Consider the following 25,785-nt stretch of genomic DNA (forward strand, 5'->3'; position numbering starts at 1 on the left):
TGACTCCAGACACACCTATCCATCCAATAATGTTTCTCTGCAGCTCAATCAATGGTCCTGTTTACACCTGGTATTAAGATTGTAGAGAATTATGAAATCACAAGATAAAGTGCAAAATTAAGGGGAGAAAATTAGCATTTTTATTTAAATTACATTTGGCTATTTTAAGGGACATTGTTTTATTTTCTGAAGCAAGGCTGTTCATGTATTTAAAAGCCCCCTCATTTAGGTCTAAATTATGGCTTTGAAATATAATAATACAAATTTTATCCTCAGAAAAAGACAAAAAACAAAACAAAACATTTATATGTGTGTGTGTGATAAGTTGCAAAATATGTACAAAAAGTTTGGGGTTGGTGAGTTTTTTTAATGTTTCATAAAGAAGTCTCTTATGCTCACCAAATCTGTAATTATTTGATCAAAAAACAGTACTGTTTTCTATTTTAAAATCTATCTATTCTAATTTTCATATTATTATGTTGAAAACAGTTGTGATGCTTATAATGTTTTGTAACATTTTAAGTCTTTACTGTCACTCCTGATCGATTTATTGCATCCTTATTAAAATCATACTGACCCCAAAGTTGAACGTTAGCATATGGTTAATTACAGTTAGGTCAAATTAATTGCAGAAAACTACAATATATTAACTGATTCTGAAATTGAGTTGTATTGTATGATGAGCTTCGGACACAAATGCTTCACATGATCCATGTCATGTTGGTCCATGTTGAAGTACTGAAGAAATTCTCTGCATGTAAATGAATCATCGTCTTGGACCCCATTTATAAGTTGTTATATATAATATATATATTTAGAGTTGTCTTATCTTGTTTCAAACTAAAACATATATCTATTATCTTAGCAAATATCCACACACACCAGTATAACTGTCTGAAGATATCTGGGCCACATAGAGAAGCACATGGCCTCATCCTCACTTGCAGGAAAAACAAAAAACTTGCCATCTCCCTCCATTACCTCCACCACAAAATAAATGGAAAATTAATTATGTTAACTGCATCTCCAACAAAACATCCAGAATGTCATTTATTACAGAGTCCCACAATTTAGCACGGCAGTCGGGACACTTGCAATAAAAGAGAGAGAGAGAGAGAGAGAGAGAAACATGACAAATGCGAAAGGAACCATATGCAAATGAGTGAATCTTAATTAAGGCAGCCAAATTATTGAATGCATGAATAATCTATCTGGGTCTGACACAGCAGGGCCTCATGTTCCGCAACTCACCTGACGGCACAATCACACTCAACACTTGTTTCCTTGCTCACATAATTGATTTCACATTCATAAAACCATCCAATAAAGTAATTGTTGTTCTGTTGAGTTTGTTATTAACCTTTGTGCAGTGTGCATCCCACTTCTGCATCCTCTTTATGCACAACATGCCCCTTCATCTGCCCCCTTTTTTTTCAACTTCCTGTTTGCCATACACATTCAGTGAAGACTCTTAAACTCTGTTCCAAAACCAAACAAGCTGCCTTCTGCCTACATAGGCATAATAACTGAGATGGAACCTGATAAGTCAGGCCTTTAAAGCACATCAGCAGCACAAATTGTTTGAATTGACTTCTGTTAGCATGTTGCTTTGCTAACAGGGCACAACTCTTTAAAAATATACTTAATTATATTTTATACACTACGTTAAAACGTTTGGGGTCAATCAGATATTTTTTGAAAGATATTAACACTTTTAATCAGAAGGGATACAAATTGATCAAAAATTACAGTAATTACACTTCAATTACACAATTCAATTACACTTAACCCTTTCCCCGCCATTAACCGAATTTTCAGTGACAGTGTTTTCACTGTTATATGGTAGGAGGCCCTATTACACTAACTTTTGAAAGAGTAGAGAATCCCCCAATCAAAACAGACAAAAAAAGGAGCAGAAACAAGTGATAAAGTAGAGGCTTTTTTCTTTCTTTTGATATATTGATATATGTTCAGATATTCATAGAACAAAATATTCTTGTATTGGGGGATTGGGGACACAAAATGTTTGTGAAAATGATCAAAAACACTGGTGGAGGCTAGCAACTTTCTAAAAAAACGAAAAAAAACGAAATTCTGGTGGGGAAAGGGTTAATATTAATCAAAGATTTGTGTGTGTGGGGGTGGGGGGGAAATCCCACAAAAATATTAAGCAAAAACAGGAAATGTTTCTTGAGTAGCAAATCTTAATGATTTCTGAAGGATCATGTGACTGGAGACACATAATGAAATTTATGGCATTTAATTCAACAACATTTCTACTTCCGATATAAAGTACAACCATCATAGGTCAATTTTTGAGCTTGTTGCAAAGCGTTCTTGAAATACGATCTGCAAAATGCAAACTGTACATGTGATGCCACCTTAGAATTTAGTTAAAATGAGGTGTCTTAAGAGGCAAAATAATAATTTACTTTTTGGCACAGCTTTCGAATCAATGATGCCTTAAAATGTCGCCTCTATAGGTAGCTCACTAGGTTTTGGAACAGAACACCGAGTATTTTTCCCTGTGCAAGGAGGACGTGTTGATCTAGCTTGCATCTCCAAGCAGTTTGAGTCTTTTTTCCCCAAAAGGAACTGCAGAGAAAATAACTCTCTCCCGCATGCCATATTTCGATCTCTCTGCCAGCGCAGTTTGACTGCCCGGAATTTAGCAGGGAGCGTGAACCGAGTAAACCTGATGTGATGTTAACCGCAATTTACAGATATACTCAACCTCTCCCATGACCCTTCAATTAAATTCAACATAAAGCTACACAACAGCTATCTTGTCTTTGAGAACTTGGCTGACAGTAGAAACCAACAAAGTGCTGTGTCACACTGATTGCAGTAATTACTGATGCAACGAAGAGAAATTCAAATAGTTTTTGGGTTAATTATGAAAGAGTTTAAAGTAGGCTATATTTTGAAAAAAGCTGTGGTGTTGTGTCAGTGCTTTAAAGATATATGCTCTGGGAGATCTTCAGAAAAAAACAATCAAGGTCTTCAAGTTCTAAGTCGATGTTGAACAGAAATGCCCAGAGCGATATGACGGGTGTTTCATTTGGATTGTGAGAGCCGAACCGGTTAGTGGGGAGCAGATGATGCAAAGCACCAGAACTTGTAACTGTGTAACTCCAATCTCAGCCACATCAGGGACAAACCCAGCAGAAAGGCAGCCCCATGGTGATACATGTTTGAGTCCATTGGCATCTAGAGTTAGAGACTGATATGTACGCCGGGAGTGTGCAGAAAGGTCTAGATGAACCCACTGTGGATTTGATCCACATTTATCTCAGTGTGACTAAAGGATGTAGCATCTGTTGAATTAAAGCAACCCCTTATGCTTTTTAGAATATATAACCTTTATGCAGTGTGTAATATAGCTATTTGTGAATGTAAAGATTGTAAAAGATCAAAGTGCACAACAAATACATTTATTGTCTCCTAAAAGAAAGAATTGATTCTGCACTGCTGCAATAAATCATCAGCCATTCAACTCTCTCTTCCTGAGACATATATACAAAACAGCAGAGGTGGAAAGGAACGAATGACATTTACTCGCATTACTGTAATTGAGTAGTTGTTGTTTTTTTGTACTTATACATTTAAAGTAATTTTTCAAATTTTATTTGTAGTATTTTAATTCGCTACATTTTAAATCATATCCGTTACTGAGTAATAAAATAAAAAAAAATACTTAGGGTGAAAACATCGCGCTCCGGAAACTACAGCATTGATTGATTGAAGGGCGGGAGAACAGACGCGCTAAAATCACAAACAAATATGGAGAAGGTGACGGACAAGTATACTGAATGTACACTGAAAATGAAAGTGCTTTTCGACCTTGCATGCATGTAGGAGACAAAACAAAATAGGAACCTTTAAAATAGCATAATAGGGGAACTTTAACTGGAGATCATACATTAAAAAACTGGGCCATGTCCACCGAAAAACTCTGGAGAGGCCAAATGCAGAGATATTTGGGAGAATATAAATTCATTTGGGTCAACATATGTGTATCTAACTGAAGATTTAAAAATCCATGTTTCAAGATCGATGCATTTGCATCGGCAGGATTTTTAATTGATGAATCAATAAAAACGAGTGAATTGTTATGCAATTTAAAAGTTTGCATGATAAAGATGATAAGTATAGTGGAAATGAATTTAAAGGCTTGGCTGGCAGATACATATCTCTCTCAAAACTGTGAGGACTGTGTATAGTGTTCATGTATGATTTTTGTTGTATAATATATATGTCATTAACTTGGACGTACACTTGGATGTCTAGCATGATCCTCTTGTCTTCTTCAACATGGATCCCCCAGATGCAGTCCTGACCCTTGTCATAGGCCTCAGGCCAGTTTGGAGATAACACCACCCCAGCTGAATCTGTGATCTCTCCACTGCAAACAGCTGCAATGCAACCAAAGAGAGAGAGAAAACACACACACACATAAGTACCCAAATCTTTATTTAATCTATTACATCTTATTCATTGCATAATCCAATAGATATCAGAATAAATAAATAAAATGATGTTGTCAGTGGTATTTTAGTGTTATATAAAATGTAGAATTTAGGCAACATGCCTTTTCATCTTTCAACTTTAATGACTGAAAATGATTTCAATGCTAACAAGACTGATGTTATACAAAATCTCAATATATTCAAATGGTATGGAATTTTGTATCCCAAAATTTGAATCCAAGCTCTTGAACAGAACTCAAACTCTGGATTAATCCGACTAGGGTCTAAATGGAAAATTCGGGCCAGATTAACAAACGGCTCATTGCTTCCTGTTTTCATTTCCCCCCTATTCACATCACTACACTGGCTTAGCTGGATGTAAGCACAGTTTCAAATGGAAAAGCTGTTGTCTTGACCCTCTGCTAGAGCCAGTACGATTAAATCCTTTCAATCCAAACTCTATTGTCAGGCTCAAGAAATGTACTTGAGCAACGGGTCAGATAAGATAACCGTGTGTGTGTGTGTGTGTGTGTGGCGGGTGTGGGTGGAATCAGGGCATTATGAGTGAGGCATTCTCTCACATTCTTCAGCTCTGTGCACCTGGTTCTAGCATCCATGGTTTAATGCTTTTACTGCTGCTTTAGGCGTGTGACTGTGGCTAAGAGTGTCTGAAACCCATCCAGGTGACACAGGATGTAGTGGATTACATAGAAAAGGCCCTAAATGGATGATGCTTGTACTGTACTATACATGCTGCCTGTAGAGCTCTTCAGCAGCTAACTAATGCAGATTATACACAGAAACACATAAATGTAAAGCCTACACTATACGGTCACGTGTGAACTTAGAGGAGAGGATCATTTGTGCCTGACAGCTTTATTTAAACGCTGTGTTGTTTTAGCACCAGATTCATGAAGCAAATTATCCAGGTAAACAGTTTGGGATAAATGGCTAGTTATAATGCTCTTTACATTGATTAGATCAGATTTTGATGAATAATACATTAAATAAATTAATATTCAAATAATAATTAAAATAATAATGAGGAAGATAATCTATCAATCTCTGCATTGGCCAGTTAATAATAATAACTGGTATTAATAATATTATCAGGTTAAATTTGAACTTATATTAAAATCAAAATCCAATCAACAACTGATGCATAAAACAAATTCCCCATCCTATATCATTTTTTATTTTCCGTTTTATAATCCGTTACACTTGGATGTACGTCGCAAAGTGGATAAAAAGATCTGTCGCTAGTTCAATTTCATCACGAATTAAATAAAGTGTGCTATATGCTATGACATTTAACGCCTGAATGAACAAGTTTGGAGCTGATTTGTGAATAAAATGCACATTTTTATTGAATAGTGAATTTAACACACAGTATATATATATAGGGATGTGCATCGTTGTGAATTGAATTTGAATTGAGGTAAAAAACAGGAAGCAGAATTGCAATTTGAATGAAGTAGAATTAAAAACTGAAAGACAAGAGTGTTAGCTTGACAAAGCTAAAAAAAAAAAGTTTTAAAAGCTTTAAAAGCATTGATCCTAACGGACAGATTCAAATTCACTGAAAAGGAGCTAATTCTTCACTTCTGAATTTGGCCCAACCCATATGCAAACGTTCCGACACAAACCTCTGCAGGCGGGTTCAGTCTCATTCCATTGAGGGTTGCTGGGATCCATGCACTCGATGATGACGGAGCCCTGCTCCAGGGTGTAGCCGGAGTCGCAGGTGAACTCCACAACCGTGCCCACAGCGTAGGTGCTGTCAGTGCTGGTGAAGTTGCCGTACTTGACAAATGGCTCGTAGCAGTGCCCTGCTGCAAAAGCTGAGAGGACACACCATAAATCACCTGCTCCGAGACGCACATCACAGTCCAAACACTATCACCAAGCATCTGATTTCAGAAGACCTTAAACCACACAGACAACCAGTCCGCTCAGCTCAGCCTTTCACATCATAATTTCGTTGGAAAAGCAGAGGACAGCGCGGAATCTGAATTGAAAAGCATTTTTAGAAGGCAGTCTAAAATAATTTGTCTGTTGAATGTGGCAAAGCAATGTGCAGCGTTTTACATTCCCACCGATCAAAATCCTCCTGGATGCAAACTCAAGGTTGCAGGGTTGCCCTTGGAAGGATATTGTTAGTTAATCAGCCTTAGCCAGACTTGCAAGGCCATTTACGGGCGTAAAAGAAAGAGAGACGGCCCGACAACGTGAATAAATGCGCAACGTGAATGAACAAACTCACTCAGGGAAACAACAAACTGACATGCCTGGCTGAACCGTTATTGGTTGTTGTGCTCGCCTGAGAATGTAGAATAGAGATTAGAGCGAGAGGAGGAGACTTAAGATGAGGATGTTCAGACTATGGGTAAACACTGGCTTTGATATCCCTCCGGGTCCGGCCTCGTTCGAGCGTGCGCTAGATTAGACTACCCACATTCAGCCTCGCTCTCTGTTTAATAAACACAGGCTATTCTGCCAATTACAGCAAACTGTGCCCCTCCCCCTCCCCCCTAATCCCCTTTACCCAGACACATTTGCATTATTCATCTTTGCATTCATCTGGCTCCGTTGTCTAAAAGAAGTAAAAATGAGTCATTTTTAATCATCAGTTGAATCTTGCTCTCTTGTATCCACAGAAACAATCATTACATAAGATGGCATCAACATAAAAGTCAGATTTATATGGAAATGAGCTTTGCACATAATTTAATGTGCAATGCACATTTTGTGTTATTGCCATGAGTTAGTGTCCCCATTGGAAAGAAAAATCATAAATAAAATCTCTTTAATGTCTCAGTTATTTCTCATCAGTTAAATACTATTTTGCTTCAGTTTTATATATTTACAGTATATATTTCGATATGAAGTTATGAAATTGTATAATAATTTTTCTTCACATTTTGTTTTTATTTGATATATTTCTTACTTTGATTTATGAATCAATTAGCGAAAAATATTTGCAATAAGACGAATAATAGTTTAAGTTTAAGTCCCATTTTCGACTTTAAATAAATGTTGACAAAATGTGATTGTTAAAACTTATAAAACTTACATGTTTTGATTATAAAACGTACAAATGTTATATATAAACTTTAAATGACTGATCGTTTCGCTAGACGAGACCCTTATTCATTGTCTGGTGTCGTTTAAAGCCCCTTGAAGCTGCAATGTAACTGTCTTTTGGACCTTGAACCGTTTGGTACCCAATAAAGTCCATTATATGGACAAAAATCCTGAAATGTTTTCATCAAAAACCTTCATTTCTTTTCGACTCAAGAGTTTAAATTATCAGCAAAAGTTGTTTTTTTTAAAGTGAACTACTCCTTTAACTATAAAAGTTTCTCTGGGCCATGCTGACGGTCATACGCAACAAGGTCAAAAAATAAAGAAATTGACCTCTGAAAAGTATGACAATACCTCTATTTCACCAAATATTCCATTAAAATACAATTACTGGATAGATTTACATGATTCTGGTTTAAATGGCCTTCAGATAACTGAACGAATATTCAATGTGTGGCTTCTCGAAACACAAAGAGTTCCGAATCATTTATTTTGCTAGTCTATTGAAATCGATAAAAAAAAAAAAAACAGATCCATTTTGATTTTAAGCACTTCAATCAGAAAGACTATTAAAGGCTGAGCACTCTAACTGGTGTGAAATTCAGAGAGGTGTCAGAAGTGTGAGAAGACAAGCCAAATTGTTACAGGTTGCCGTGAAGGCGCATTAGTACATTGTAGATAGCATAATCGGATTGTGGCATGGTAAATGAGATTAGATTGACCTCGCCAGATAATGACTGAGAGGTCCTGAGGTGTGCATGACATCCCTGTGAACAAATGCAACTGCGCACATTCGACTGACCTGTCAGAGGGAATAGGAATGTAATTTGTGCAATTTCTGTTTCCAGTTAAAACTCATTTTAATGACCTTGCCGAGTTGCATTTGATTCGATTTCCATTTAAACTAATTTGAATAAATCTCATTTGAGCCATGAATCTAAGGAGTGTTTAGCAAGGCACGTAAGAGAAAAGATCTTTGGTGTGAATCGAAGCAACAAGGGGAATGTGCCGGAAGGTACACTCTTTGTCTCCACCACAGCCCTGAGGCTCTGTAAAGGACATGTGTTCTTCAAACAGCGTTTGAACTCGGTAACCCCCACCGTGTACGTCCCGGTTCAGAGACAAAGCAGCGGAGATGTTGGCAGCTATCAAGTCCTCATTATTACGATGTCCTGTGACCAATGCTGCACAGTGACTAACTGATAATGAATGAGACATTAGTGAACCGAATCATTATCTACATTTACACCCAAATAATACCCTTATAATCGAATTAATGGCAGTCAATCGGATAAAAAAAGTTTCCTCATCGAAGAAAACAACAATTGATCCACACTTGAATCCAACTTGTTTCAAAAAACCTTGAGCACTCACAATGGGTCATCATGTTTACATACATTCAATGACTTATCATCGTGCGTATGTTTATGTCTGACTTAATATTTACTCAATATTTGCTAAAAAAGCTCTTCTAACATATATGTCAGCTTTCTTTTTAGAATTGCACTCCAGTAAAAATAGCTCCAGTGACATTTTCCCAAAGGTTTTCTCGGTTCTGAACGTGGCAACTGGGTACTGCATATGAAATGTAAACATTTTTAGTTCATGTAAACAGAACTTTCAGAATGTGAAATTAGACTGTATTCATTCCGACTGAGAAATTAGTGAACGTAAACATTCCTACTGGTTCACTCGTGAACTGACCTGAACTACGATTCTCAAAAGTTGATCGTAGGCAATGATGGCAATGGTTCTACGATCTACTTAAACTTACAATGAACTGTCTAGTTAGTCCGTACCTTCATATCTGATGGCCACCCCCGTGTTGGTCCCAAAACCATCCGTCGTGAACTCCACAAAGAGATGTCTGTTGGAAGAAACGATTCCCTCGTTCGGAAGGTATTCCACCTCATACGAGTCATACAGAATGGGCGAGTCGATGTGGTTGCCATTTTTGATCAGAAACCTGCAGACGTAAACAGAACAGAATGGTTTAGTTGGGTTCAAAACAGTGAATCTCTCTACAGTATCTGTTTGGCAGCAGATGTAACGTTCCTCTGATTTCTAGCACTGTCTTTTGGCAGTTTTCATAGTAATTGCCTGATATGATTTTGAATAGCTGAGCAGCAAGTGACCTCATTAAAAGTCCATTTGTTAGCAAAGCCTGCAGAAAAAGCGGAAACTGCTAATAAAAATAACTTAATCCCCCTCCTGAGGCCCTGGAGTGGGCTGTAATCGTTCTCTCCGCGCCTGCACGAGGGGATTTGATTATTCTAAATTATTTTAAAGGAGAGCAAGTGTCTGATCTCAGAAACTTTCATCCACTTTCACTCGCGCACTCACAGCTGTTCCTATCATCCCTCGCTCTCGCCGTAGCAGATAATGCCCTGAAGAGCAGCGCCACATTTGGAGTGTGACGGCACTGTGAAGAGACACTCTGAGCTTCTCCAACTGTCTCTTTGAACATCAGTTGACTAATTAGTGTATAATAGCGGAGTACGATTGAGTTGACTGGGACGAACCTGTCATCATCTTCGGCGAGGGCCACCTTCTCGAAGTGCACGTGCAGTCTTTGACCCTCAGGGGCCTCCAGCACCCAGTGGCAGGTCAGGTTGTTGCTGTAATTACCAGGGAAACCAGGCGATACAATGCGGCCGAGAGTCGCGTTCTTCACCATTCCACCACAGGCCACTGTTCAAAGTACAAATGGAAGGAGACAGATGCCATTGAGATGAAAATAAGAGTGCTAGAGTTCAAGGAAAGCTCTCAAGGAAAGCTCTATAAAACACAATAATGTACATGTCACAAGTCACATGACAATTTCAACATGGCAGATGTAGTACAGTGGTATTTATTGATACAACATACATTCATTCTGTAGCCTATAGAATATATATTTGTAACAGTCGCAATCAGACATTATGTGATTTCAGATACATCAGGTGCTTAAGATTATAAAATACTTTTTAAAATGTAGTTTAAAACACGTGTGCCGAGAATTAAAAATGTCCTTGTTGTATTCATGCTGGTTTCATATACTGTATATTTTTGAAAGACTTTTATACCATTTTCAACAAATTTTAAATTTTTTAATGAAATCATTTTATAGTATTTTTTACGATTATAATATAAATATAGTAAATAATTAATATATTTTTTACACATTGAAGTAATCTTGCCGTCACATTTTCAATGTGTTTAGTTCTGTTTTGTGATCTTGTTTCCCCCTTTTGTGATTTTGGTTCAGTCCTGTTAGTTTCCCCTGTCTGTCTAATTAGTTATTCCCATCACTTGTGTTCAGTTAATTATCCCATTAGTCCCAGTTCTTTTAAGACCTGTGTTTTCCCTCAGGCCACGTTTACACAAAGCCGGTTATTTAGAGAAATGAATATTTCCCCCACTCCATTTTCAATAACATTGTTCACACACCCGCATAAATACGCCGTCGAGCGCCATCATATCTATGCCAAACCTATGGGTGGCAGTGTAGGGAGAAGGATAAAGCCATGCAAACCAATCAGAATCCTCAGAATCGACAAGAGAGAACCTAAAACGCTGTTTCTCACAGTTGACACGACAAAACATAACCAGCGTTTTCAGAAATCTCCACTTTGGCTGGAGTTTTCAGAAATAATCGTTTTCTGTGATAAAAACTGGGTTTTCGTGTAAATAAGCGGCCATACCGAAGGGAAATATCTATGTTTTCCATTCATGTAACCGGGGCCTCTGTGTTTGTTGGTCGTCATCCTTGTATGGTTATGTGTCCTGAATTCCTGGAGTTTTCATTTGTTCTTGTCAGTTAGGTTTGTAAATAAATCAACTATACTGCAGTTCCCGTGTCTTCGTCTTCAGCTACCTACACAAACCTGACACTTGTCTTGTCATAAAAAGCTATCTTAACTTGATCCTCTCTATGATATCATTTCTTGTTTTATATATATTTTTTTCAGCAATTTGGTCACACCACAAGAATTTGGGGGAAAAACTGGAATAATAATAATATTACGGGAATCAGTTTTATAAACCAATAGTAAACAGTTTTTGTTAAAAGCAACAAAAAAAGACTGAGAGCTTGTCGACGGAGGAGGATTCCTTCAGAGCTTGACGCCTGAAGGTTAGTCAGGCGGACAGAACGTAATTAAAGTGGACCCAAAGCCGTGCTCCCTGGCAGCCGGCCCATGCTGATCAGTAATCAGACTCTGACAGTCTGGCCCGGCTCCGCATCAGCTTGTTTCTAAAACTGCACGTTTATGCTATTTCACTCCAAAATAATGGAGAAAAGTGAGAAACTCCAGATCCTGTAGGCCACGTCTGGCAGCCGCAGGCTAACTAAACAACCCCACGACTTGTGCCACCGAAGCACTAAATGAGATCCTTCATCAAAACAGCCGTCCTTCAGGGAACCCGGTCTTGTTTGCAATCGAAGATGTTGTTCTGCTTGTCATGCAAGAGGGAAGAGTTCTCCAGCTCTGGGATTCGGCTCCACAAAGAGATTGAGGCACAAAAAGTCCTTATTTATGCAGAGAAGGCAGACCTGTCAATCTCGCTGCCACACCGGGCTGCCTTCAGGGGGTACGGTTGTTAATATTCACTGCCTTGTAGCACAAACAATTCTGTTACAACCATTCCAGCCAAAATCAATGATCAAACCCCAATTAACTTAAAAGGAGGAGGGAGCAACCGCACCGGGAGTTTCTCCCCTGTCAAGTTAAATCACACCTGTGTGGACTAAATATTTACACAGGCGTGAGGTTTGTTTGCGCCTGAATGACAAAATGACTTGTGGGTGTATGTTTATGGTGAAATGAAGAAAAGAAAAAGAAGGATAATTGCTAGTGAGCGAGTCCAGGGCAGCGTCACGAAGCAAATCAGCAAGTGTGAGGAGGCTGTGTATATCATTGTCAGGTAAAACCACTTGCATCTATATAAAAATGAAAGAAGGTTCATTAAAAGCAGAAGTTACAACTTCATAGATTTTCCTGAACTAGTGCTGCTTACTAGTGCTACTGCTTCATAATTGAATTTCCCAAGGGTAGAGATCAAATACTGCAGATTTGGTAATTAACTGTCATTTAGCCGATCCTTTTGTTGCAACACACTCAATACAGGTACAATCCCTCTGGAGTAACCTGCAATTAAGAGTCTATCTGGTGAAAGGGCACATGTGACATGCTAGGTAGTTTCTACTTCAAGTTTACAGCCACCTGGAAGCAACCTGCATCTACTGTATCAGCAGCTTAGATCCATAACCCTTTAAAGGGATCACTTAGATCTAATACAAGTATTGTTCAATGGACCAGATTTGGAGCATAATGTCAATTAGCACAGAATTGTTTTGATTAGACCAGCGTATCGCCATCTTGCTAAGAATAAGGAACTTAATGAAGTTAAATGATGCCATCATTGTTTAGAAAGTATAAAAATAGAAATGTGAGGCACATTTTTTGTCAAAGCACTTGAATTATTGTGTAAATTGTAATTTTTCAGTGGAACCAATGTAATCCCAATGTAATCCCAGTGGTTGTCAGGTAAAAACATAAAAAATGTGTGTTCACTCTTGGCATGTTTGGTCCAATTAAAATGAACCCTGGTGCAAATACTCTGTTAGTGTGGTTTATTTGAATAAGCTGAACGGTGCCATCTGAACCCAGGTGCGCACCAAACAAGCGGACCATTGAAAAGATCATCACAATGTTTTCCATCACAGTTCGGTACAGACATCAGAACCGTGTCTCATCGCAGCAGATCTTCATTTGTGTGCATGACAAAGGGATTCCTGGTGCTGTTTCGACTCCTTTACACATTTTATAAGCACTTCACGAGTTCTCAGCTGGTCAAAATACCATCATATGTAGGCTACGCACATACAACAAGTGCATTTAGCCCAGCACACAAAATTGTTTTGGATGTTTGTTAAGTTCAGCCATGAAAAATACATAATAAAAGCCGACCAATCAGGTTGTGAACATATCTTTAGGTTTGGTGTTAAAATGCCAATGTGAATGCCAATTGTTTTGTTTTTTTTGTTTTTTATGGGGGGGTCTGGACCAAACAAAGTGAACTACAAGTGTGAACATCCCCTAAATTCATCATTAAGTTTGGGACTCACCAAGGCACCGTGGCACTCTGCCACTCCAGTAGGGTGTGGTGGCATTGCGGCACGTCAGTGTGGAGGGACCCTGGAGTTGATATCCATTGAAGCAGTAGAAATAGGCCTCTCCCTCCGCATGGAGGCTTGTGACGGACACATCTCCGTATGCTGGTCTATCAGGGAAGTTGCAACTCAAGACAAATGCTGTAATGGAGAGCAAAAGAATAAATGATTAGGCACAAAACTGTAGCACGTCAGACCATGCTTATTTAAACAAACGTCTGAAGCAGCTCTAAAACTATCATTAGACTGAGACTAAGGTCTGTGGGGAGTTTGAATATTGCATTACGGCGACTCCCACTTATTTCAAGAAGACTTATTATCTTAACAAACTCCATCTGTCTTTCTTTCTCTCAGTTTAATATGGTCTCCGAGGGTCTGTCCCCAATGCATGTCCTCTCTCCATGTTCTCCAGACCGCAGTCGACCTTTTCTGTGTGAAAGGGACATCTTGAAGATGACAAATAAACCCAAACCCCGAACACTGTCCGTTTCCCCAGCCAGAATGGGCCTGCTGGGATGCGTGGAGACAATCATTAGCTGCCTAAGATGATAGATTAGTCTCACATTTGGCCTAATAGTCGCAATAGAGCAAAACCCTCTCTACCGCTGAGACTAGTGCAGATTCTTAATCATTTTTAACTGGACACTCTTTCCATTTTGATTTTTTACACAGTCTTGCAAAACTCTGGTCCACATAGAAGCTTAATCTGGCCCACTTAGACAGACCATGTGAATGTCTGATGACATATGGTATACAATATATACCAATGACAATTCAATGAGGTTTTTATTTTGTTTCTATGTGCCATTTAGAAGCAGTAATCTTAGGGACTGGTCTGGTTTAAATGAAACTTCGTTAAAAATGGACTCTTACATAAGCTTTGGTTTTCTGGATAGGGCTGTAAAATGAGTCTTTATTGACCCTTGTTATCATGATCCAGAGATGGTCACAAGTCATTTTTTGGAAGTCCAAGTCAAGCCTCAAGTCTTCGAGGGGAAAGTTTGAATCAAGTCTCAAGTCTTTTGCCACGAGTCCAAGTCAAGTCTCAACTCTCTCTTGCCATCTGATCTGTCCACCTGCTGAGAGACACGGATTTGGAAACGTGCCGAGAGACTGAAAATCGTGTCCGTGTACACGAATCAACAGATTTACTGCCGTACCCACTGCCGTAAGTGTGTTGCGACAACGTATAGTCTAATCTTCTGCTACTTAACACATCCCTCTAGCCCTCGGGCCTGGTTAAATATTAACCTAAGTCTGTCACATCACATGGATACAACACTTTGTGATGGTTAGCTTGTTACTGTACAAGTGACTATGCTCAATTAAACGCCTCTTTTACATTAGCAAGTGACTGTCATATCTGGGTGCATTTTGAGGTGCCTGATGAAGTTCGTTGTTGTGGATCCAGCATCATTTCTAAACCAAATTAAGCCAAATCATTAAAACCAAAACTAATGACAAAAGGCACAACTCCCGGAGGACTTGTTATCGCCATTTTTGATATGTGAGTGCGCGCAAAGATGGCAAAGGCACAGTATGGCAAAGGGTAGGGGACATGGCATGCAGCTCGTCATACGCTTCCCCAATGTATATATGTGCCAAAACAAGAAATTAGAAATACATTAAAGATTTTAGATTTAAAAAGCAATAATTACATGAAAACAGGTTGTTGACGAGTCTCGAAGCTCGAGTCTGAAGTCTTTTGGGTCTGAGACTCGAGTCTCCATCTCTGTCATGATCCCAGCCTGCCCTGTGTCCCCTTTTTCCTGTATGTTGTTTCATGTTTTTTAGTCCTTTTACTGAATGTATCCCCCCGTTAATTAGTCTTGATTGTGCCCAGGAGTGTCTTGCTGTATTGTTAACCCTTGTGTATTTGAAATGCACAAAATCGTCAATATGCCATTAAATAGGGCACTATTTAGGGGGGACAGCCGTTTGAGGGTATAGGGTATAGAGGTGATTTTGAACACAGGACTTGTTCTCTTTCACACCAAGCCCTCGGAGAAGAGTGAAGGCAGGATTCAAGTGCAGAGGATATACACAACTGAGTGTTAACAAACAAAATCTTACCAAAATAAATCAAACACCAGAACATCAAGAAAACTAGGGAGTAAGACACTGAGACCAAAAATGTAACATCAACTAGGGATGCACCGATCCACATTTTTTCACTTCCGATCCGATCCCGATACCTGACTTTGGATATCGGCCGATACCGATACTTTTCCGATACCAGAGCTGTGTTTGCTTTAATAGTATTTATCATTATTGTTGATTTTATATGATGCTGAAATAAACTCCTCTCTACAGGCAAGGATGATATACGTATGTATGTATGTCAATATATATATATATATATATATATATATATATATATATATATATATTAAACAATAGATAGACAACTAGAATGTACATTTCCAGAGGAAAATGTGAAGTGGTGCTTGCAGTGGCAAAACTCACCACCCGGTTGCTAGGGTGTTATGGCTGGTTGCTATGGTGTTCTGGGTGGTTGCTAGGCGGTTGTTAGGGTATTCTGGGTGGTTGCTATGGTGTTGCTATGCGGTTGCTAGGGTATTATTGTTGGTTGCTAAGTTGTTCTGGGTGTTGCTAGGTGGTTGCTATGTGGTTGCTAGGGTATTCTGGGTGGTTGCTAGGGTGTTGCTAGGTGGTTGCTAGGGTGTTCTGGGTGGTTGCTAGGGTGTTGCTAGGTGGTTGCTAGGGTGTTTTGGGTGGTTGCTAGGGTGTTGCTAGGCAGTTGCTAGGGTGTTCTGAGTGGTTGCTAGGGTGTTGCTAGGTGGTTGCTAGGGTGTTCTGGGTGGTTGCTAGGGTGTTGCTAGGTGGTTGCTAGGGTGTTGCTAAGGTGTTCTGGATGGTTGCTAGGCGGTTGCTATGGTATTCTGGGTGGTTGCTAGGGTGTTGCTAGCGTGTTCTGGTTGGTTGCTAGGTGGTTGCTAGGGTGTTGCTAGGAGGTTGCTTGGATGTTCTGGTATAGGTGGTTGGTAGTTGTCACAGATGGTTACTATGAAATTTGTAGCATTTTCTTGGCATGATTTAGCACTTAGCTAATCAATATTAGCATGTAGCTATTCTCTGTTAGCATGTGTAGCATGTAGCAAGTCATGTTTGCTACTATGAGTAAAAAGAGCCAACCCCCATCTCTATACGATGTTTTGATGCAGAGATGTAGGTCTTACAAAATGGTTGCTAGGGTACTCTGTTTGGTTGCTAGGGAGTGGCTTGGCAGCTGCCAATCATGAAGCTCCAAAGTCAATGTGAATGTATAAACCAACCCCCATCTCTATACGATGTTTTGATGCAGAGATAAAGTCTTGCAAAATGGTTGCTAGGGTACTCTGTTTGGTTGCTAGGGAGTGGCTTGGTAGCTGCCAATCATGAAACTCCAAAGGCTGCTTGTCAGTATAAACCAACTCCTATGCCTCTATGACATTCAGAATGGAAGATATCCCTCTTTGGATTTTGGTTGCTAAGGTGCTCTACAATGGTTGCTAGGGCATGGCCAGAAATTGTTGAGGTGATTCATGATTGGCTGTTTGCTGTCCCAAGTCAAACGAGCCCACCCTCATGTTTCTATGACACTTATATCCTGAGATATCCCTTTGATCTCTTTTAATGGAAGTCTATGGGAGTTGTTGCTAAGGTGCTCTAAATGGTTGCTAGGGCGTGGCTTAATAGCTTCACAATGATCCTGAGAGACTGATTGGTCGTCTGAGTAAAATGAGCCCGCCCCCTTGTCTCTATGACACTGTGATCCAGAGCTATGTTCAATACAAAATCCCTATGCAATTTACCATAGTAGGAAAAACACATGCATTTGATGGGACATCCTTCACCATAGTAAGTCAATGGGGAAACTTTGGGCAGCTCCTGCCCCCCAGGGGTGCAACTTTTACCCCATTGTGTGGTATGTTCTTAAAGAGCCTGCCAGCCTCTTCAAATGTGGCAAATCTCACGTTTGTCCGATATCCTTGTTTGGAGCTACGAGTCGTCAAAGTTTGTCTCAATGTTAAGTCTATGGGATTTTTTGGAAATTTGTTCGCCCCTGGGTCGAACACCGTACCCCCGATCTCTGATAAAAGTGATAGGACACTTCTCTTCAATAGGCCGCACGATTTGATGCCTCATTCATGGGTCTGTGACAAAAACTGTGGACGTAGGAGTGCGCCAAACTTTTTCCTGGAATAGTATAATGCTATACTAGAAATTTTAAATAACATTGGGGTCAATGGGGGAAAATTTGGGCAGCTCCTGCCCCCCAGGGGTGCAACTTTTACCCCATTGTGAGGTATGTTCTTACAGAGCCTGTCAGCCTCTTCAAATGTGGTGAATCGCAGGCTTCTGTGAAATTCTCGCTCGGAGCTATGAGTCGTCAAAGTTTGTCGCAATGTTAAGTCTATGGGATTTTTGGGAAATTTGTTCGCCCTTCGGGCGAACATCGTACCCCCGATCGCTTAGAAAAGTCATAGCACACCATTCCCGAATATTCCGCACGTTTTGAGACCTCATTCATGGGTGTGTGACAAAAACTGCGGGAGGAGTAGCGTGCCAAACTTTTGGGCCGACTCAAAAAACACAATAGTAATAGTGTTGCCTTGCTTTCAGCAAGCACCACTAATTAAACAAAGATACACATTATACAGGCCTACACAGTGCTTTAATTTCAGGAAGGTCTACAAACATTATTCAGGTTGGTCTTAAAAAGAATTATAATAAAGTAATCAAAAGTAAAATAGCACTGCAAAGTTTATCATAGATAGATTTATGGTTATTAAAGCTGAAGTAATTCATTCAAGAGCTGTGAGTGATTTTCTCTTTGCCTTTGGTTGTTTGATTCTCAGTAATGTCGCAATCGTCACATTTATACTGCTGCCCCTTTAAGAACGAGTTCAGATTTCATAGTCTACTGATGCACCATATTTTCTCCCAAATATTTCCATAACTACGTTCATTTTAGACATAATAAATTGTTTAAGTGTTAATCTCCAAGTCGGTCGGTTTGACATTTTTGTGCAGGCTACATTTGATCGTTTAGACGCGCATATGAAGCCCAGAGTATAATTTGCTTGTCTTGTTGCAGTCTGTTTCGGAGCGCGCCGCACTGGGAACAGCATCTCTTGCGCAAATTTTGTGCTTTTAATAGCTCTTTTTATTATTAAAAGCGTCCCGCAATTTAGTAACAGCAGAGACTGCATTTTACTACAATCATCGATCGTGCTGATTCTGTCTTAAAGTTTGAGTTTTAGGGAGAAATGACAGCGTATTTCCACCGTATGATTTCCACACAGCGAACCTGCTAGCTGGCTGCAAACTGCGGAATGGATTTCCTGAGCGGGGGTGTGTCTCATTGAGCCCTATGTTTTACAGTCACTGATTGAGCTGCACCTCCGTTCAGGATATCCATTCCACAGTTTGCAGCCAGCTATAGCAGACTAGCAGGCCCGGCGGGAATCACTTTTGGAGTCATTTCAGCAGCCAACGTTAAAGCGCAGACATGGATCATAAATATCGGATTTCTCCGCAGGTTGGATCGGAAAAATCCGATACGTGAATAATGCTGGTATCGGTCCCGATACCGATACTGGATCGGATCGGCCCCATCCCTAACATCAACCAAAGGAAAAAACCAGGCAACAACCACAGGAACACAAGTGCTTACTGTATATACACAGGGTAATAGACTAACAGGACAAACCAGGGACCTAATCAAACAAGAAAACTTTTCTTTCACCCTTTCAACAGGTCTGGAGAAGGTCTTGGACCAAAGTGCTGCTATTTAGAAAACATTTGCAAGCAACAACAGTGCAATTTCTTTTCATTTTACCTTCTACCTAAATCAACAAGCCCTGATGATGTGAATACTAAAGACATAAAAGACAGAGGTTTTTCTTTGAAATGAAAGGGGTCAAAATTCAAGGCTAGAGAGAATTCAATTGAATTCAATGTACAAAACTGTTTCTGCATATGAAGGATGCTTTGAGAAGCAAGTGAGTGACCATCTTCTCCTTCATCACAAAAGTTCGCACTGCCTCCACAGTAGGCCCTGCGAGGCGGTAAATCCAGGTTAGACCGCAAGTGCCAGTCGAGCTAAGAACTGCTTTCCCGACACCAATTTGTTCGTCTCCTCCCCCAATCCTCCACTGAGAATGTTTTTGCAATTTATGACAGAAATTTCAGGGCTCATTTCTCCCTGTCTCGATGTGGCTGCGGCAGCCGTATTGTTAGGTGTTGAAATTCAGAGCGGAGTGTGGGTGTTGTTTTTGTCACCAATGACAAGACTGAGCCTGAGGCCAAAACATTTGCACAGGGGCGATAAATTAGAACCTTTAACCTTTAACCATTTTCATGGCACAATTGTGAGAATAGTGAGAAGTTGCAGAGGATGGATTCAGCAGGCCACCGAGATCTGGCATATTTTACCTGTTAAATAAAAGCACAATATACTAAGCTTAATTTATATTCAAATAGTTTTTTGGTCTTTTGCAAAGAAATTAATGTTTATTTAATTGAAATAGTTATGGCATAGTGCTATTTCAGTTCACATAGCATCTGGTTAAACTGGAATGTGGGAGGTTAGTCATAAACACAGTAAAGTGAATTCTAGCCAAAGTCTTTAGAGATAACTTGACAGCTAACAGCAAGCACAAGGTCTTCAATTACACCAAAGCCCTGTAAATAACAGGTAAAAATGTCAAGTTGTATTACACATGATCGAGATGCTATCCTATCCCAAAAGAAATGTTATCTCACATTAGAGGCAATAGAAGCTTCTACGAACCAGTCTTCTCTAAAATATTACAGCAATTTTTCAGGTGTCAGGCATTAATTAAACCGTTCTGTACAATGCCCTGTAGTATTGCTTTCATAGCTCAGATTATCCGTATCTGATCCAGAACCAACAGCAAAAGTGAATCACCGCCGTGTTTCAAGCGAGAATCACTCTCTCGCTGGTCTATGATCCTGTGGTGGTGTTTAGAGAGGTAGAGGGCCCTGTCAAACAGAATTAATGTTTTTGTTTAAGTTTTTTTCCCCTCTGCTGGCTCAGGTTGGATTCTGTGTCCAAGAAAGCCCCAGTTTGATAAATCACTGCAATTCTTTTCCCTTACTGAACAGAGAGGAGCTGCGTAATGGGGTGGTGCACCTCAGCAACAATACAGGAGCCAGTAAGCGAGTGTTATACAGAACTGACATCCACAACCCTGAAGAGCATTTTTTTTTTGTGCCCCACAAAAATGTTGAGATTCTGCGGTACTTGCATAAAAAATCTGAAAGCTATAGTTCACTCTGTAAACTGTCGCAGGTGAGCACTAGCAGCCTACACAGCTTCGTTGACTATAATGGCTTTTAGTTTTGATTGATCTTGATCACCACATGTTTAAGGTGTAACCCCTCATGACCGAACGTTGTTAACATTTGCCCAGAAATTTGGGGAAATAAATAGAGAATTCAACAGATGTGTGGTTATATAAAAGATAGCAGTAACAATAAATCATGCAAGTGTTAATCTAAACAACACAAACTAACAGATTAATCGCTTCTCCCGAGTTTGTAGAATGGTCAGGAAGTTTAAATGCCATTTTAAATATATTGAATTATATACAACTTATATAAATACAAACATACTATATAGGGTAGAGTCAAACGCTTCTCTAAAGGACTGTGTACTTTTTCTGTGAAAAAAAAGTTAAATGTGTCTAGAATAGTTATCCTAGATTTCAGTGACAATGACATATAATTATAAACTCAATATGAAAAATGTCCAGAGATTTCATGTCAAGTTTTGCCCCATTCTAACAAAGCAATTTGCTTTATACCTTTACACCAATATCAGTACAAGCAGTTTTAGCTTCAAATTAAAAAGACAAGCTAAAACAACAGTAAATAAATATGAATATTTTTAATGAACCATGCAGAGAATCAACCTAGCTGATGCTAACTGGCTAGCTAACTAGATAGCTTGTGCTAACTTGAGGTAATTTTTCAAATTAAAGTCAACATATTTTTATTCAACCACAGTTAAATTTCATTTGATAGAAAAACAAAGGATGCGATGTTTAGAACATGGTAACTAAAGTAATTGTGATAGGCCATTTTACCCTAAGCTTCACGGTGAGGTGACTTTATCAAGAGGTTATTTTGATAAAAACATTTAATTTTAATATAATAAACATTTTAATTCAGCAGTGTAGTCTTATTCATGAACAAAATACTTATTTAAACTAGTTATTTTTAAAGAATTTAAAAATAGTATAGTCTAATTCAAAATGAAAATTAAAAACAAAGTGCAACCAGATAGTCCAATTCATGAACAAATGACTGTTTAAAAATGTACAAATGCAGTACAGTTTCATCACAACCAGTGTTGGGTGTAACTAATTACTAAGTAATTAGTTACTGTAATTTAATTACTTTTCCCCTGAAAATGTAAAGTAAGGGATTACTCTGAATTTATCTGTAATTTAATTACAGTTACTTCTGATGTAATTGAGGGACTGTGTATAGATCAATCCGATCTCACAGCGATTCGTATGCATTTTATGAGGTGTCTAAATATTACGACCGTACAAATTCGTATGAATTATTGTAAAATATGTATGAAAAAAGTGTGAAATGTCATGAGATCAGACATAAAACAATAGTGGGTTTAATATCAAAATGTATTGTCTGATGCTAAAAAGTATGTTTTTATAATGTAACCTTCTCCACCTTGGTCAGTTTAAGGATAATTCATGCGTTTTTATAGTATTTATTTGAAAGAATTAAAACAGATTCATGTCTATCCTTGTAGTATTCAGCTGGATGAGATTGATATGGGATTTTGAAAGAAATTAAAAGTAATTAAATACTTTTTAGAGAGAGTAATTAGTACAGTAATCTAATTACACTGTTGAAGAGGTAATCAGTAACTAGTAATTAATTACTTTTTTAGAGTAACTTACCCAACACTGATCACAACCAACCAAGTTAGAAGGTTTTTGTATAATTTACAGCACTAGCTGAGAGAAAATGTATTTGATATGCAAGAAAAATGCACGTCATAATCTTAATGAATCAGAACTAAATAAGCTTTGCTTTCTAGCTTGTGATGTTTCAAAAGTTGAGCTGTAGAGCAGGCAATTTAAAAACACCCTAATTCCAGCCCAGTGCTTAGTGTATATTTTAGTATTTGATGAGGCAGTTTTGCATCCTCTCTCTCTCTCTTATAGCCTTGAAAGAGAGTATCTGAACTCACGGTAATTATGCCCTGCACATGACTTCCATCCGCTAACACAGGCACACATGTACGTATAAGAGCTCAACGCCTACAGCCGCGGGGCATGAGGAGAGGGTATCAGCCCCTGATGACTGTCTAATCTCGTCAGGAAGACGGCGAGCGCTCTCACCGACTCAATGAGCCGGCACATGGGTGGGGGGGGCCCTTCATTCCCTTCGCCATCTATTTTATTTATGGTTTATTAGCGCTGTTTCAGCACAGCGGGGCCTTTGCGCCCGCACTGCCGGGTTGTTACAGCATTATTACCCCGCTGCTTCCATTTCAATTAGACTAATACTGAGGGGGCATTGGAGGCTGTCTTTATGTGGAGCCGTCCGGTCGACAGTAAATCACATGCCCGCAAGTTGCCTTGTGGCTTCATAGGCCATAAAGACTGAGTGTTGTAATGTGGCCTGAAGATGACTGTGTGGGAACTGGCATGGTGGAGATTAGCTGGCAACTGCTTAGACAGCAACAGATGCAGTGCTAATGTGCTTCATTAGGTGCCCTGGAGGAAGGCCCAAGGGTGGACGTGGTGAGAATGGGGCGATGTATGTCCGGTCACACTGGCGAACCCCATGGTTTAGTTGGCTGGTTTAAATTAAAGGTATAGTTCACCCAGAAATCAAAATCCTTTCATTATGATTTGGCTGTTTTGTTAATACAACGAAAGCCAATGGGGGCCAAACATTCCTCAAAAACCTGATGTATTATATTTGCTTCTCAAAATTTAAAAGGGTTTTTCCTAAAAGAATGATGTTTGGATAATCAAGCAAACCTAAGTTGCTTCAGTCCAGTAGTTCATCTTGAAATATTTCGAACAATATTTCAGTTATCCTTATAATTACTGTATGAATATATAAAAGTACCACAACCTGAACGGGGACAATTTTAGAATTTTTAGTACTAAAATACATTTTACTTTCTAAAAAAAAAATTATAACACAAAGAATGTAGACAGGAATGTAGTAGATTGAGTAAAGATTCATTGAGCAAGAACAGGTTATCCAGCAAAGTTTTGATCATGTAAATAATTTAGATGAAATTTACATATCAGATATGATATCCACATCAGCAACCAACTTGACTTGGAAAGCTATTAAAGTTGTGTGCTTATGTGTTTGATTTACATTATAGACTACTGCACTGTAAAGGTGAAAGAAGATCACACTGTAAACCACTGAAAGGTGCAAACCGATAGATCTCTTTGCTCAGAATTATTTTCACGTATAAACATCACAAACAGATTTCCATCCACACAGGCCATTTGCCCACTGGAACACTCTGAAGGCACTGAATATGAGTCAAGAACTTGACTTGGCACATCTCAGGCTTCCAAACAAACATGCTCGCTGCCTCTGGCTCAATGCATTCAGCTGTAAACACATAAAAGCCTTGAGCATATGCAATGTGCTCACGAAAACTCTCATTCATTCTGGGGCAGGCCAAAGTATAGTGAAGGATGGAGAATGAAGGTTTATTTCTAACCCTGATCCATACACTCAATGGAAATTGGAAATATATGGAGAACGTTGCCTATGGTAACGTAAACAGAGAATCATCACTGTGCACAATATCTACATTTAACCATAAAGGATTAGGTGAGCGTTGGAAACATAGACTGTAAAAAATATGTGACGTCACCCATAGACTCTCTGAAGAACAGGTTTGAGGCTGTTTAGGAAAGGCGTCAGTATATTCTGTTTTCCAAGTGCAAATCCCACCATGTTAATCTGTTAAATCTCCTGACTGCTTTGTCAGACAAAATGGCGGATGCTGAAGTATGATTGGTCAGATCACCTGTCAATCAAACTCCCTGCGAAGGGTCAATTGAATAGATTTCAAACCATTTACAGACATTTGTAGATAATGCTGATGCTAGCAGAGGAGGTCTCGGTTAGGTGGTGCCTGCTGGGTGAATATTTGTTTTCTTCAGACAGGACCACATCTGCTGTTTGATGAGACACAGTGACCAGCTGTATGTCAGGCTGCTCTGACAGCATGTCAAGAACTAGTGGAGCTGTTCAGAGGCTTCTACTCTTCCAGGACTTGTACAGGTTCACGGTCAACACAACCGCAGAAATTCACCGATAAGCAGAGCTTCATTTACGATTCGGAGCATGAAATGCCTGTGTGTGTGTGTGTGAGTGTACATATCGTCATCTGGGAAAACATTGAAATGATGCCACACTTGTGTCATGCAGTGTCTCTGGTAAGAGTAGTACAGCAGGGTAATAGTACCCTTACAAAAGTGAATGCGCTATTAAATCTGTTGTAAAAAAATATATCCTCTTTCGCTTATTTATGAAGTATGGGCAGGGATTCATCGACTCCAAGCTCATCATGTCTTATTGAGGCTGATTGCATGTGACTGAACAAATCCAAGATGACACAGACGCAAGGGAAATCTCCCTCAATTTAAGACTGGCTTCTACATCATTTCTTATTAACCTGAGACAGGTGGTGGGAGCAATCGGACATCATGAAGTAAATCACGCAGACACATATGGGGAACAACACAGGAGTATACTGATATCTCTGGTGTGTTATGGACACACACTCTCACAGACACACATACACACGCAAGTGCACACCACGCCAACACACACACACACAGTGTGTAAGCAACAGCTTTTTCTTAACTGTGGCTCTATACACACACACACCCATTTAACCTGAGAAAAATATTAAGCATGATATTAGAAAAACATCACATTTTCAAATTGTTCTAATTATTAAGTCATTAGCTTTTACATTATCATTGCTCTAAAGCCAAAATAAATTTCAATAATACCTAGAAAATA

General features: G+C 39.2%; 1 protein-coding gene across 5 annotated transcripts in view; it reads right to left on the reverse strand.

Moving 5' to 3' along the window:
• sez6b (seizure related 6 homolog b) overlaps window positions 1-25,785 on the reverse strand; it is a 182,048-nt gene that overhangs the window by 20,312 nt on the left and 135,951 nt on the right. For all 5 annotated transcript variants that reach the window (XM_089121235.1, XM_039670918.2, XM_089121233.1 and 2 more), the window contains exons 5-9: window positions 13,663-13,848; window positions 10,076-10,244; window positions 9,353-9,519; window positions 6,116-6,310; window positions 4,277-4,415 (exon numbers count right to left, since the gene is read on the reverse strand). In XM_089121235.1, the coding sequence (XP_088977361.1) occupies window positions 4,277-4,415; window positions 6,116-6,310; window positions 9,353-9,519; window positions 10,076-10,244; window positions 13,663-13,848 (856 nt within the window). The remainder of the gene's footprint in view (window positions 1-4,276; window positions 4,416-6,115; window positions 6,311-9,352; window positions 9,520-10,075; window positions 10,245-13,662; window positions 13,849-25,785) is intronic.

This window comes from Pimephales promelas, chromosome 16 (genome assembly GCF_988280905.1).
Source record: "Pimephales promelas chromosome 16, fPimPro1.hap1.1, whole genome shotgun sequence".
Lineage (NCBI taxonomy): Eukaryota > Metazoa > Chordata > Actinopteri > Cypriniformes > Leuciscidae > Pimephales > Pimephales promelas.